Below are 14,414 nucleotides of genomic sequence, written 5' to 3'. Positions count from 1 at the left end.
TCCTGGGGATGAGGAGGTATTCTCCAGGCTGTAGGGGCCAGGCAGCCACTCAGAGCAGGGAGGGCAGCAGAGGAAAGGGGAGGGGTAAGGGTTTAGGGGGAGCAGTTTGGAGGGAGGTGGAAGCAGAAGACGCTGAGGCTGGCTATGTCAGACTGCAGATGTGGTGGGGAGCAAGGGTGAGCCAGGAAGAGGCCAGTGGGGCAGGTGAGAGGACTCTGGGCAGGGGTCTCCGGGAACTGTGCCTAAGCACAGGACTAGGGCTAACCCATATTCTAGGACTGGGGAGACCCTATTCTGCACAGGGCTAGAGAATGCAACTAATGATCAACGCTGGAACTAGGGGCAGAGACAGGGCTCAGGGCTGGCTGGGTTGGATTACCACTGCTGGATCCTGCAAGTGGGTCGAATAGGCTGGATTAGAGGTGCTCCATCCAGGAGGCCAAGAGTCTCCTTCGCCTGGCCTCCCAACACCCACCCTGCCAACTACCCTTCCCAACCCTTCCCAGTACCTATTTTCCTCCTGCTCCATGCTCACCACCACCACTGCACTTCCCTGTCAGCCCCTAGCCAGGGATCGGAGGTGGGGTGGGGAGAGCTGGGATCTCAACCCACTGGCTGCTAAAAGGGGAGCAGCTACCAAGCCTACCTGAGGAGGAGTGGGTCTCCTGAGATCAAGTCTCAAACCAGGACCCTCAGCCCTGCCTGGGAGCCCAGAGGTTGACAGGATGGTGGAATATGGGAGGCAGACAGGGAGAGGTATGAGCAGCGGTACAGAGTGGACCAGATACTCTTTCGGTCCCAGTCTCTGTTCCATTTCTTGAGCATTATCTATGTCTCCTTCCACGTCTCAATCTCCGAGTCCCCAAGCACAGGACCCAGGTGTACCTCCAGGCCAGGTGTGAGAACACAGCAGAGTGAGTACTGACCACGTGACCAGAAAGTTTCCTCACATCCCTGGCCTCTGGACCCCATTTGAAGGCACTAGCTCATCCTGCCCCTCAGGAACCAACAGTGGAACCTAGGCTGGCTGCCCCAGCGGGCCTCCAGGACCCAGGCAGCAGCTCACATTGCAACCTCATGAATAACTCAGTACCTCCCTGCTGCCTACAGCTATGAGGAGCCTTGTCCCCTGGACCACCACTCCTCCTCCACCCCTCCCACCTCAACACTTTAAACTTTAATTGGCCAATGCTCAGTGGCAACTGAGCAGGCTCTAGAGAGCAGAGACAGGATGTTCTGGGCAGGGGGAGCTTGGTCTGAGCTCTCCTGGGAGGAGGCTGACAGGGGAGCACCCTGTGGGGAAGGCCCAGCTCCCCAGAACTCTGGGAGCCAAGGTAGAAATGTGGCCAGGCAGGAACCCCAAGAGTGACCTGCACCTTGAGAGGTCTTTAGGGGAGGAAGAGTAGGCTGAGGGTGATCTGGTCAAGGTGGGGCTGGTAGGCCCCTAGAGAGCTGTGGGATAGGGTTACAGATAAACCCAAGGGTTACCAGCCCAGACAGAATCTTACTGCCCAGAAACTCCCACCCTGAAGGTGAAGCTCCAACAAAGGGACATCCAAGAGGACAGACCTCTAGGACTTGTCTGGGGACAGGACCCACTGGCTGGAGGTGGTGCCCTGGGCAAGCTTGCATGGACATCCCCATCAGCAGCAGAGACTTCCGCTGCCTGCAGCTGGCCTGTGTGGCCCTCGGCCTGGTGGCCGGCAGCATCATCATTGGTGTCTCTGTGTCCAAAGCTGCAGCTGCCATGGGTGGTGTCTTCATTGGCGCGGCTGGTCTGGGTGAGTGAGTGCTGGGCTGGGCTGGGCTAGGGAGGAGGAGATGCTGGAGAGGGACAGGGGCATGGTTAAGTGACCAAGAAATGGAAGAAGGGCTGGGTCACCAGGCATTGAGTTGGGGGGAATGGGAGGTAGATGTGTGAGTGAGGCAGTCATCAGGGACACAGGGAGGGAGAGGAAGGTTGGGGTGAAATTCCTTGTCATGGGCTGCTGGGTGAGGGGCTGTGGAGGAGGGAGCTGGATGTCACACTCCTCTCTGGATCCTCCCCCTCCGGCATCTCAGCCCCCAAGCTCCAGACTCTTGGGTTTGTGATGAGATTCACAAGCCTGTTTGGGATGGAGGTCATGGGGGTCAGGTAAAAGGTGACAGAGTCCCCGGTGGGACCCTCTGGGCCAAGATGGAATCCAACTCACAGAAAGTTTTCTTTCCCTGTTTGTCTCAGCGGCAGATTTGCCTGGCCAGCCATCTGTCCATCTGTCTAGGCCAGTCCCACTGATATCCTCACAATGATGCTGAGCTCCGTCCCTCACCCCACCCTACCACCACGGGCCAAAAGCAAAATCAGAGGCTCCAGGCTGAGTGGGCTCTGGGCATCTGTCCCTGTGAATCCCAGCCAAGGGCCACAGGCACTTGGGTCTGGAGTCAAAGTGGGAGTGGACAGGACAGGGCCCACTCTTCTGCCACCCCCTCCCCAGATCTGGGTGGGGAGGAGTATGCTGAGGAGCCCTCAGCCTAACTGCAGTCCTGTCCTGGGGGCCCCAGAGGAGGGTGGGGCAGGGAAGAGTTGGTGGTGATAGTGTCAGCTGTGCCCATTGCTTGCCGGCTGAGAGGGAAAGGAAACCAATCTTCACCTGGGCAGGGTGAGCCAGGAACCTGGGGCCCCCTCAGATCGGCACTGCACCTCCAACTCTTCCTGGGACTGGGTGTTGGGACCAGGAACAGAAGGCCCTGGACAACCTCTAAGGCACAGGGGCCACAGGGAGCTGCACCACACACTCACGTGCTGACATTTACACACCCACAGACCCAGTCCTGCACACTTGTGCTCCTCCCATGCATGTCCAAAGCACCCCCAGGCTCACATCCCACCACAGCCTCCCGTACCTCATAGCGACTCCCATCACAGAACCTCTCTTTGTCCCTCTTCTCAGGGCTCCTCCTATTCTCCTACCCCTTCCTGAAGGCTCGGTTCAACCTGGACCACATCCTGCCTGCAATAGGTGAGTCTTCTCCCTGCCCCCAGCAGACCCTCTGCCAAGGACTGGGCAAGACACTTTGTGTTATGTCTGTGACCCACTATGCAGCCGAGCCAAGCCCACATGTGTGATTTCCCCTGGCTGTGTGTGCTGGAGAGAGAGAGAGAGAGAGAGAGAGAGAGAGAGAGAGAGAGAGAGAGAGAGAGAGAGAGAGAGAGAGAGAGAGAGAGAGTGTGTGTGTGTGTGTGTGTGTGTGTGTGTGTGTGTGTGTGTGTGTGTGTGTGTGTGTGTGTGTGTGTGTGTGTGTGTCCCTTGAGAGATTCTCCATCTCCCTCAAAGCCCCCAAGATCTCCGGATAACCTTCTTCATTCCTGAGCCCCCACATAGACCCTCTGTGTCTCCATCTCCCCTAAGACCACTGGAAACTTGTATAGCTTCCCCACTTTATCTCAGTTCCCCACATAGACTCCCATCCCCATCAATCTGTGGGGTTTTATGTATCCATAAGTTCTCCCCAGGCGCTCCTTGGAAACCCTATGGGGCAGTTCTACTCTGTCCTATAGGGTCACTATGAGTCGGAATTGACTCGATGGCAATGGTTTTGTTTTTTTTTTTTAAAGTTCTCCCCAGGACCCTCACCTCCTTTAAAACCCTGCCATCTTCTCCTTCAGGAGGCCATTTCCTCCCCCCCAAACCCAAAATGATCAGCCCACATCATGTGGGGGAACCTAAGGGAATTTAGTAAGAGCAAAGACAGCAGCAGGGATGGAGATTAGAGAGCAGGAAAGACTTCTTTTGGGCTTGATTTGGGAATAACTTGGTAACCAGGGGACTTGGTGGGGGGCTTATCCTGCAGGGAGCCTGAGAATCCACCCCCATCCAAGGCCAGACCATAGGGAGGGAGGATCCAGCGCCAATGGCAATAAGGAGGGTAAGTGCCAGAAATTCCAGTCCATCTTTCATGTTCCCTCTCTGGCTGAGCAGCACCGAGGTACCCAGGGAAAAGACTTGGGGATGCAGAAGGGGCTTCCCCAATCTCAGGGATTCAGCATAGTTGGGTAGTTCTTCCATGTGTTTAATCAAAACCCTTCTTGCTCCAAGCTGACCTGATTTCCTCTTGTTGGTCCTCAAGTCTTCTCTATCATGCCTGACATGGACTCTGGGGCACAGGGCACCTCACTGCCTCTTCCCCTCCCCTAGGTCCCATGCCCCAGTTTATTTTCCCACTAACCTCTTCCATTGTGGAATTTGAGTCTCCGAGCTGGTACATGAAACTGAGTATCTTCTTGATCCCCCATCCCCACATACTGGAAAATTCCAGGGCAGGAGTTTCTCAAAGGTGACCTCAGCCCACAGTTTCTGCTGCCAGTGGCAGGATGCCTAATACTCAGCAAGAGGTCCCATTCCAGACACCATTCTAAGCACTTTACAGATATCAGCTCATTTAAATCTCACAGCAACCATACGACGAGATACTAGAATTAGCCCCATTTTATAAGTGGAACAACTGAGGCACAGATTAAGGAAAATGCCCACAATCACACAGCTAGGAAGTGGTGGAGCCAGAACTGAAACCCAGGCAGTCGGCCCCAGCGTCTTGCCTCTAAGCCCCACACTATGCTGCTTCACCTCTTGAAGGGCTGTTTTGTCCATCCAAATCTCCTTATACTGGGTTGGCCTTCTCTCCCCCATTCTATCCCAGCTCTGCTCTGGGGTTACCAGGCACTCCCACTCCCTCTGACCCCAACAACTGTATGGGGATCTGTCTACTCTGTCAGCCCCTGTCCTGGTCTCTCCCCAGGAACCCGCAGCAGCCTATCCACCGTAAGCAGGGCCCTGGAGAAGCTGAAGCCAGGGGGCCAGGGCACTGAGGAGGGCTGAAGAGGGCTGAGGGGCTGGGTCCTTGCCCCCTGCCCTCCTACCCTGCCTGCCATCCCACTTCAGAGCCCTCCAGTTAGAAGATCCAAACCAGAAGTGAACCAAGTCCTGGAGAAGCCAGATGAAGCCAAGACTCTTCTGAATGGACTCCGTGTGGCAAGGGGCAGAGCCTGACATGGGTGTCCCAGGAGGCCCCACAGGGCTCCCTTGTTTCAGGCTCTTCACCTAGTTTTTTTCTCTGGACTGCAGCCCAGCTTCCTTCCCTTTTTGATCTACTGAATGGTTTCTTTGGAATTTGGGGCCATGGGCCCTGTCGACAACCAGGAATGCCCAAGTCCCTTGCTTCATCTTGGCCACAGAAGTGGACCACAGACCCACAAAGACCACAGATAGGGGCCCTAGCTGAGCCCCTCAGTACCCCCTGGCCCTGGGTCTCTAGAACTCACCAGATAGAGGGCTGGACCAGATTCCACAATATCAAAAACTCCCTGGCAATTCCTCGGGGACAGACAGCAGCATTGAACATGATGGGGCATGTCCTTGAGGGGCTCCTGGTCCCAGAGGAGAGAGACTCACAGAGGGGCAGTCACAAACAAAATGACCACTGCTGTGACAGGGGGCAGACAGCACAGGAGCCCAGATGAGGCACCTGACTGGCCTGGGGTCAAGGAGTCTTCCAGAAGGTGGTGACTCCTGAGCTGAGCCCTACCCTGAGGCTCTTGATGTTTAACTCCACCATGTGAGGCTTTTTGTGATCCGGCTCCCCCAAGACCTCCAGCCCTCCCTCTTCTCCCCTATCCTCTCCCTGCTCCCTGAACAATCTAAACATGTTCCACCCTCCAAGCCTTTGCTGTGTTTTCCTGGAGGGCCTACCTCGCTCCTTTCTATCAAAATTCCCCATTTTTAAAGGTCCAGTTCCAAGAATCCCCTTAACTGCAGTGCTTTCCTTGTCGGCTTTGGCAGCCTGTGTCACCTGTTCTCCTGACACCCTCTAGGCATAGAGATATGGAGACTATTTTTCACAAAACAGTTATTAAGCACCTACTGCCTGTTGGCTCTTTTCCAGTCCCTAGCACAGGGCACAGCACTGGTAGGTGCTCAATAAATATTAGTGGCATAAATTGCATGGAAAAACAATTCCCTAAGCTTTCCCTGGAGAGCCACTTCAAGGTCTCGTCGGGGTTTGGGGCAGAGGAGGACCTGGCCCAGGTGTGTGTGGGTGTGCAGTAAACGTTGTTCCTCTCCCCACCCTGCTCCTCATACACCTGCATCTCAAGGTGGAGCAGAGCTGGTTGACCTCTACAGAGAGAACTGCTCCATGTGGCCTCTGCCCTGGTTTGGTAAGCAGAAGACAAGCTAGGAATAGTCTCATTCTTCATGATCAGTGTAGATGGCACCTCCTCTTGGACACCTCCCCTGACTTTGCTGCTCCCACAGCCTCAGGACTTCCCTCTGTCACAGCACAAATCACTCTGAGTGGCTGTCATCTATTTCCCCTTTCAAATGTGGGGACACAGGGCTGGGCCCTCAGAAGGCACTCAGTGAATGCTGGAAAACCAGACCAAGAGTGGAAGAGATCATCTCACTGTTCAGATGGAAAAGCAGAGTCCCTGCTGGTAAAAGGACTCATGCAAGTCCCACAGTGAAAGGCCGTGTTCCAGGGACGTGCTCTCTCACTTCTGAGCACCTCCAGAACCCTCTGATATTTCAGCACAGGAGGGTGATTCAAGCAGGGACAGTTCCTTGGACCCGGCTCTTCCAGTGGCATATTCCATGAATAAAATCAGTTAACTGCCCTGCTGTGACACCTGCATTGTGGCTGCGCCTGGCCCTGGGCTGGATACTGAGAACCCAGCAGTGACACAAACGTGGAAAGGGTTCTAGGCAGCCTCCTTAAAGTCACATCCCTGCTGGACCAGCCTGGAGGAGGACTGAAAAAGAGTCTGGAACTGAAGACTCACATCCTGATTCTGCCCCCACAGGGGCTGGGGCAAGAAGCTGTGGGGTCTTGAGCCTCAGTTTCCTCATCTGCAAACTGGGGATGATTGTAGCACCTCCCTCACAGGGCCACTGTCAGGATAAAGTGCCTGGCACATAGATCAGAGGGTTCATGAATGAATGAGTAAATGAATGGAGAGATTGGAGATACTCTTTCAACTGAACTCCTCCAGGGTCTGCAGAGTCACCACTTTGGAATCCCACCCCAGTCCTCTCTAACATAGTCCAACCTTCTGCCTACCACTCCTTCCCCATCCCTCACCCCAACACACTTTTAAAATCCCACCATGAGATAGAGCCAATTCCCTATAAAGGGCTTCCAGCCACATCCTTTCTAGGGTGTAGGACTGATGAAGGTTGAGGACTGAGTGCTGAAAACAAACCCCATCCCTGGGGAAATCTCCTTGCACACCACCCCCCCCCACCCTGCCCCATCTCCACCTCCAGGGAAGTGAGGAATCCCTTGAGGCTGAAGGCAGGGCTAGCCCGACCTACGCCCCTCGAGACGAGTTACAACGAATCATCCGGACTTGTCAATTCCAGGCTGGAGACTGTACGGGCCGGCGAGGAGTTATATGCAAGGGTGCTCGAAAGCCGGAAAACCTAGAGGAGAGAAGGGGAGAAGGGCGGTGCGGAGCTGGAACCCGGAGGATACTTAGAACGCCACTCCTCCAGGCTAAAGAGGAGCCGAGGCTCTGCCACAGACGTCCAGAGAGAGGCAGGGGCTGCGGTGGGGGGCGGCTCCGAACAGGCTCTCCCCAGGCTCTGGCCGTCTCCCGCCCGCACAGCCCCGAGGGACGGGGCCGGTGTGGGGGTGGCTCAGAAAAAGCCACAGCAGGTCTGCGCGTCTCCCCCAGGCGCCCATCGCGGGCACCGCCCCCCTCCCTGCCCTTGGCGCAGCGACAGGCAGCCCCGCGCGGCTGCCCCAACCTCTCAGCCTGATCCGGGATCTCCAAGCGGCTCAGCCCACCGACCCCGCCAAGGAGGACAACCCCTCCCGCCGCAGCCCACCTCCCCACCTCCCTGCATCCTCGAAGTTGGCGGAGAGTGAGGGGGTCTGGCTCTCGGGCGCTCGCCTGGCTACAGTGCTGTCGCCGAATCTTTTCCTCCGGCTAGCCCAGGGTGCTCAGAAGTGTCAGCCGGGTCAGGACAGGCAGGGAAGTGTTCACCTTCCTCAGGCAAGTGGAAGCTACAGGAGTCTGGGGCGGGGGACGTGGGTGGTGGCTGGGGGAAGGGGGAGCGGGACGGGTTGGAGGAAAGGGGAAGAGAGGGAGAAGGCGGATGAGAAGGGGATGCTTTAAGGAATGGAGGAGAGAGTGCTTAGCCCAGCTCTGAACTCAGTGGGTAAAAGCGTAGTGCCAAGACAAGGAGTCAGGGACCTGTAGCCTTGAGACAGAGTTCTCAGTAACCAAAGAGGAGGACAGAGAGGAAACAGGGGAAGAGGAAACACAGCCTGGAGTGGCTGCCTTGGGCACCTTCTTCTCTACTTTAATCCCTGACCCTCTTTGACTCAGTAAGAATCTGCCTTAGAGTTCACCTCCAGTCACCACCCAGCTAGCCACACCCTCCCCAAGGCCCAAAGTGTGGAGGGAATTAGAAAGAAGTGGGCTCTGAGCAGCCAAGAGACAGAGGTAAAGCCAGAAAGGCAGGAGACAGACATGGACCCCTCTGATTAACTCCTCCCCCCACCAAAAACCCACTTCCGCTAGTCGATTTTGTCTCATAGTGACCCTATAGGACAGAGTAGAGCTGTCCCATAGGGTTTCCAAGGAACAGCTGGTGGATTTGAGCTGCTGACGTTTTGGTTAGCAGCAACCGAGCTCTTAACCACTGCACCACCAAGGCTCCCCATCCTCCCCTTCCCCCAACCATTTATTTAATGTTATTCAGTGAGCACTTGGGAAGAATCAAGCACTCCATTGGAGATACAGCAATAAATAAGGTAGACAGAATCCTGGTCCTCAAGGAAGACTTCAGGGGATGCAGACCTGAATACAGGGAGTCACAGTGCTGTTAGGGAGTAAGGAGGTTGGGGACCCTGGTTTGGGAAGTTAAGGAAGGCTTCCTGAAGGAAATTGTGCCTCAGCTGCAACCTGCAAGTTGAACTGGAGTTAGCCAGATGAAGATAAAGTAGACACATGATTCAAGCACCAAATTACCAGTTGCCGTCATTTCTGACTCATGGTGACCACATGTGTGCCAGAATAGAACTGTGCACTATAGGGTTTCAATGGCTGATTTTTTGGAGGATCACTAGGCCTTTCTTCTGAGGCACCTCTGGGTAAACTTGAGCCTCCAACCTTTCTGTTAGCAGCCAAGTGCATTAACTATTTGTACCACCCAGAGACTCCTGTTCAGGCACAGGGAGCAGCATGTTCACTGGACCACTCTTGCTGAGTTCAGCTCAACTAGAGCAAAATACAAAGGGGGCCACCAGGAGGAAGCCAGGGTGGGACATCAGCAATAGGGAGCCAAGGAGAGTTTTTAACCTGTAGGGAGAGATGACCTGGCATGCAGGGCAGGGTATAGCAGTAGGACTAGAGAGAAAGGGATGGATTCTAGAGATACTTAGAGGGAAGAATCTTCAGGACTTGGTGATGGATTTGAAGTGTGGAGGGAGGCCTGAGGGAGAGGAAGGAGAGAAGGATGAATCCCAGGTTTCTGGCTTGGGAGTCTGGGCTTTGTGGGGGAAGATGGAGATTAAGATTCCTATTTCTAAGAGGAAGAGAGTATTTCCAGGCAGGAGGGTTCCCCAGGGCCAAGCCTGTGGAGAGGTCCGGTGAGCTAAGGACAGAACAGTGTTCAATGAACTCAGCGACAGCAAGCAGCTGGTGGCCTTAATGAGAAAAGAATCAGTAGCATGATGGGCCAGATGCCAGACTGGAGTGGTTTGGCTCTTGAGAAGGAAATGAAGCGGGGAGCGTAGACAGCTCTTTCAGGAAGGGAAGAGAGTATTAGCTGAGGCAGTTGCGGGGTTGGTTGAAGGAAAGGTTTTAAGTTGGGAGGGGCATGAGTATGTACAGGAGGAGGTGTTATCACTATAAGGGGTGGTAAGCACTGACTGGGAAGAGGGAGGTTTCTGGGGAGCCTTGAGGGCCCCAGTGATGCTGGAGGTATGGAGGCACAGGGCCCCGCTGCCCAGGTGGTTATGCCTACTAGGCTTAGCAATTTGGGCATAGACTTGGAGGAGGCAGAAAGCTAAATGAGTGCAAGGCTGAGGTTTTGCTGGGCAGCTTTGGCAGAAAGGCAAAAGGACAAGTTAAGGGTGTTGCAAGACAGTAACTGAAGTTAGACAGTGTGGGTCTCTGATGGATGCAGGGAGAAGCAGAGGCAAGAGGCTGATGGGGAAAATATAGAGTTCCAGGGATTTCGTGGTGTCAGAGAACAGTTACAGCAAGAGGCCATGTGGAGTTGTGATGAAGAGCACAGAATACATATAGCCTAGGTTTGAATCCCACCCCTGCCTTGGGCAAGTCATTTTACCCCTCTGGGCCTCTGTTCCCTCATCTGTAAAATGGGGATGGGTAATAGCATCTGCCTGACAGGGTTGTTGTGGGGTTTAAATGAGTTAATAGATATAAAGGGCTTAGAAGTGTTTGGCACATAGTAGGTGCTGTGCGAGTGTTTGAATCGTAGTGCAATGGGCTTATAGTCGAGAGTGGGATGTCTGAGTTTCTCAGAGGGAGTGGTTGAAGGCAATGACAAGAACGATTAGGTCCCAGGTGTGGTGGAGGGGAGGGGTAGCTGAGGTGGAATGGAGGAGTTGGGCATTGAAAATAAGGAGTCAAGGTACCAAGAGGGCAGAGAGGGTTGGGTGGTTGTGCACAAGATGCTGAGGTCCCTTGGGGGAGGCAGGACTTAAGCCGAGGAGAAAGTGGAGCTCATAGCAAAGCCTTGGAAAGAGGAGGGACAAGAGGGGCAGTTCCCACTCCAGCCAGTCTAAAGTCCACTCCCTCTGCCCCTCCTGCTGGCTCCAGACTGAGACTGGAGACCCAGGTCTGGCCACAGATATGACCCCTGCTGGGAGCTGTGGTCTGCGGAGGCTGGTGGGCAGATCTGAGAGCCCCAGGGAAGACTAGAAGGGAACGCCTTTGCTAGATGGATGCCAGGGAAGTCTGATGAGCGCAATGTGATCTCTGCAGAGATTGCCGCTGAGCTTTGTGTTGCTGGGACCCTCAGCTGTGCCTGAAGTCAGAGTCTACAGGGTCTGCAGAGACCAGCTAGACCAAACTCCCATTTTATAGATGGCAAAATTGAATCTCCAGGCATGGAGACCTGTTTCAAATGAGAGGGCACCATCAGGGTGTCAGGCAGAGGGGCATGAGGGCTGAACTCATATTCTCCTTATCCCTCAATGAGGTCTCCTTCTCATCTCACTACCAAAGCATGTCCCCTCCACCCCTCACTCCCAGGCAGTGAGAAGCCTCCAGAGGTTCCTCTGCTGGGCAGCAGCTCATCTCCATCAGATAGGCAGGCATCTGAGAGTGTCTCTGTGTATCTGTCTGTCTATGTGGTAAGCTGTGTCTGCAACACTCAGTGTGTAGTGTGCCAGTGTTTGCATTTCTGGGTATGTCTAGTAAGAGTGTGTGTCTGTGTTTGCCCACGCATGCATACTCAGGGATGAGGATGATGGGGCCCAAGAGTCAGACAGAGGAGCTGGGAAGCTACCTTTGGGCTTCATCTTCAAGCCTTATTTCTAGCTTAGGGGATGAGTGTGTGTGTGTGTGTGCACAAATAATACAGCCACCACCTTGTCCCTGCTTCACACCTGGGGTGGGGAAGGGCTGTGGGACTTGCTAGGTTGGGGTAGTGGCAGTTCTTTGGGCTCAGGAGAAGCAGGATCAGTTGGCAGACACAGAGCTTCCAGGGTAGTGAATAAGTCCCAGCAGGCATTGAGTAATGGTGATGCGGAAGGTTCCCTGAGAGTGGGGGTGCTAGTGGAGAGGGGAGGGTGTTGGGGAAAGAGAGGGCACTGGGGCTGGGGGGGGACCTGGGGAGCAGAGGGGTTCCCAGTTAGGGGTGAGAGCTCAGAGGGAGCAAAGGAGGGCATTGCTCACATATGGAGGACAGTGGACTGGGACCAGTGACTGGTGTCTGGACCAGCAGCTGCAGCCCCCTCCCCCAGAGGCTCTTGGGCCCTTGGAGTAGGGACTTTGGGCCAGGAGGCCCATCAGCTGCCCCCATCAAGCTACTGCTTTTGTGTAATTTAAACACCCTGAAACTGTGGATTAGGTGGGGTGGGATAGGCTACTTGGAGGGGTTTTAGGAGACCTCCCTCCCCAGGAGCTCCTGCCTCCACTACTGAGAACCACCGCCCTTGAGCCCCATGCTTGTTGCTGATTCCCCAGATAATAATCAATTGTTAGGTTTTTTAACAATCAAACATCTGTATACCTTCCAGTAAGCAGAAATTCTGGTGAAGCAGAAACAACATGGGCTTTTCAGTCTGACAGAGCTGGGTTCGAATTCCAGCTTTACCTATTATAGCTGAGTAAACCAAAGCAAGTCCCTTCACCTCTCTAAGCCTCAGTTTCCTTGCTGTGAACTGGGGACAGGACTGCCCAGCACAGTGTTGTAGTGAGGATTAAATGTGTTAGCATAGGGAAGTGCTTAGCATAGAGTCAGTGTTCAATACAAGTACCTATAACCCCACACAGCAGGCAACTTCTTATGGAAATAGCTTAATCCCAACCCAAAGCAAAGAATTTGGGCATCTCAATGAGCAAGTATAGCAATTATTACATATAAATGTACTATTTTATGAGGCCATTTGATATATTGACAATTATGCTTGAGCAAGTTCCCATTTCCATTGTCACAAACCTCAGGTAGTTGAAGATGGACAAGGGACCTCAAGTTTAACAAGGGACCTCAGTTTGGGGACAATAATCTGGTTAAACTCCTCTCTTTACACTCAGGCAGCTGAGGCCCAGAAAGGAGTCCTAGCCTTCCCTAGTTGCCCAACCAGACCAAGGTCAAGAACCCTGATCATCTGAAACCCAAATTCTTCTGACCTAGACTCACAAATGGAGACCTCACGTGCTTCCCTGCCAGAGGTAAAGCAGCAGGGAGAGTGAACTGCCTGGCCAGGGTCATGGGCAGCTGAATGGCACTGGTCAGAGCCATGGCTAGGTGGGGGAAGGCATGGTTTTAGTCTGGCTCAGCCACAGACTCCCTCCATGACCTTCTCCACCCCAAGCCTCAGTTTCCCCCATCTGTAAATGGAGGGATTGGCCTAGGTAACCTCTACAGGCTCAGCAGCTTGGAGTTCTCATTAAAGTGAAGGAAGGTCTCTTCCAGCTCTAAGAACTCAAGATTCAGAACAATGACCTTCCCTCCTGCTCAAGCAGTGAGATTGAGGGCTGGGCTTGGACTGAAGTGGGAAGGGGTTGGAGGGTTTGGATTAGCAATAGCTCAACTTGGAGGGTCCTGCTTTAGTAATTAAATATTCCAGCCTGGATGTGACGTATGTCTTAATCCATTGGCCAGAACTAGTCACATGGTCCCACCTAATCACAAAGTGTCCAGGAAGTGCAAACTTACCAAATGTGTCCAGAAGAAGGGAGAACCAAAAATATTTAGTGAAAAGCACTGACGACACCCCACAACAGAGCTAGCCAGAACACAACCAAACAGGACCGACCACTGCAACAGCGGTAACTGGAAGGCCAGTCTCCCAGATGAAAATGGTGGTGCGAGTTGAGTTGCAACAGCTGGATCACCTCAACTGACCTCACCCCTGCATGCCCCGGATCCCAGCTAACCAGGAAATAAGCCTACCTTTAGTCCTTTCTCTGCCAGGGTAGAGACTCTGGGAGTTGTTTTTCTTAAAGATTCAGCTCTGGCTCCCGGGAGCAGATAAGAATCATTCATTGACTGTTAGCACCTGAGAGGGGAGAGCCTGAGCAGGAATTTGCTTTCCTTGAACTGACTGTGATAAACCAAGGAAGGGGCAAAGTGAGTTTACCTTTCTGGAGAGACCTCGAAGACACACCCTGATCTCCTGTGCTGTTTAACCTTTGAACAATGTAAGTTACAGGAGCTTACTACGGGGGCTCTGAGGAGAGTCCTGTGGTTCAGTCATTGAACAAACATTTATTCAGGCACTGCACTAGGTTCATAGCGTAAGAACCAAGCCTTTGGGGTCAGGACACCAAGCTCCAAATTCTGACACCACCACTGCCATTGAGTGGTCTTGGGTGAGTTTATTTAACCTTTTAGTACATCAATTTCATCATCCAGAAGGTGGGAATATAATAAAACCAAGACCAAATCAAACCTATTGCCATCTAGTTGATTCTGACTCATGGTGGCCCTGTGTATGCAGAGTAGAAGCACTTCCTTTGGCTGAAGGCATTCAATTCTCATTATGCCCTGTGGGGCAGGTGCTATTATTAGCTCCACATTCCAGGTGATAACACTGAAGCATAGGGAGTCAGGGTATTTGTCCAGGTCACTCCCTGTTCTTCACTCTGCATGTTCTGCCTCCACCTGTGGTACCATCTGACTTCTCCCCGCCCATCTTCACTCCAGGCCCTTTCTGACTTGTTTTCACAATTCTAG

The 14,414-nt window shown here is 53.5% G+C and overlaps 1 protein-coding gene across 1 annotated transcript; it reads left to right on the top strand.

Annotated features, from left to right (window-relative positions):
• The first annotated feature begins 235 nt into the window (after nt 1–235).
• On the top strand, nt 236–6,572 carry KNCN (kinocilin). Its single transcript, XM_049875961.1, has 4 exons — nt 236–1,781; nt 2,931–2,999; nt 3,832–3,906; nt 4,777–6,572. The coding sequence occupies exons 1-4, from the start codon at nt 1,631–1,633 to the stop codon at nt 4,854–4,856; spliced, it is 375 nt and encodes a 124-aa protein (XP_049731918.1). The 5' UTR covers nt 236–1,630; the 3' UTR covers nt 4,857–6,572.
• Nucleotides 6,573–14,414: the final 7,842 nt, after the last annotated feature.

Source organism: Elephas maximus, chromosome 3, assembly GCF_024166365.1.
Source record: "Elephas maximus indicus isolate mEleMax1 chromosome 3, mEleMax1 primary haplotype, whole genome shotgun sequence".
NCBI classification, from domain to species: domain Eukaryota; kingdom Metazoa; phylum Chordata; class Mammalia; order Proboscidea; family Elephantidae; genus Elephas; species Elephas maximus.
This window is presented reverse-complemented; position numbering and strand designations above follow the sequence as displayed.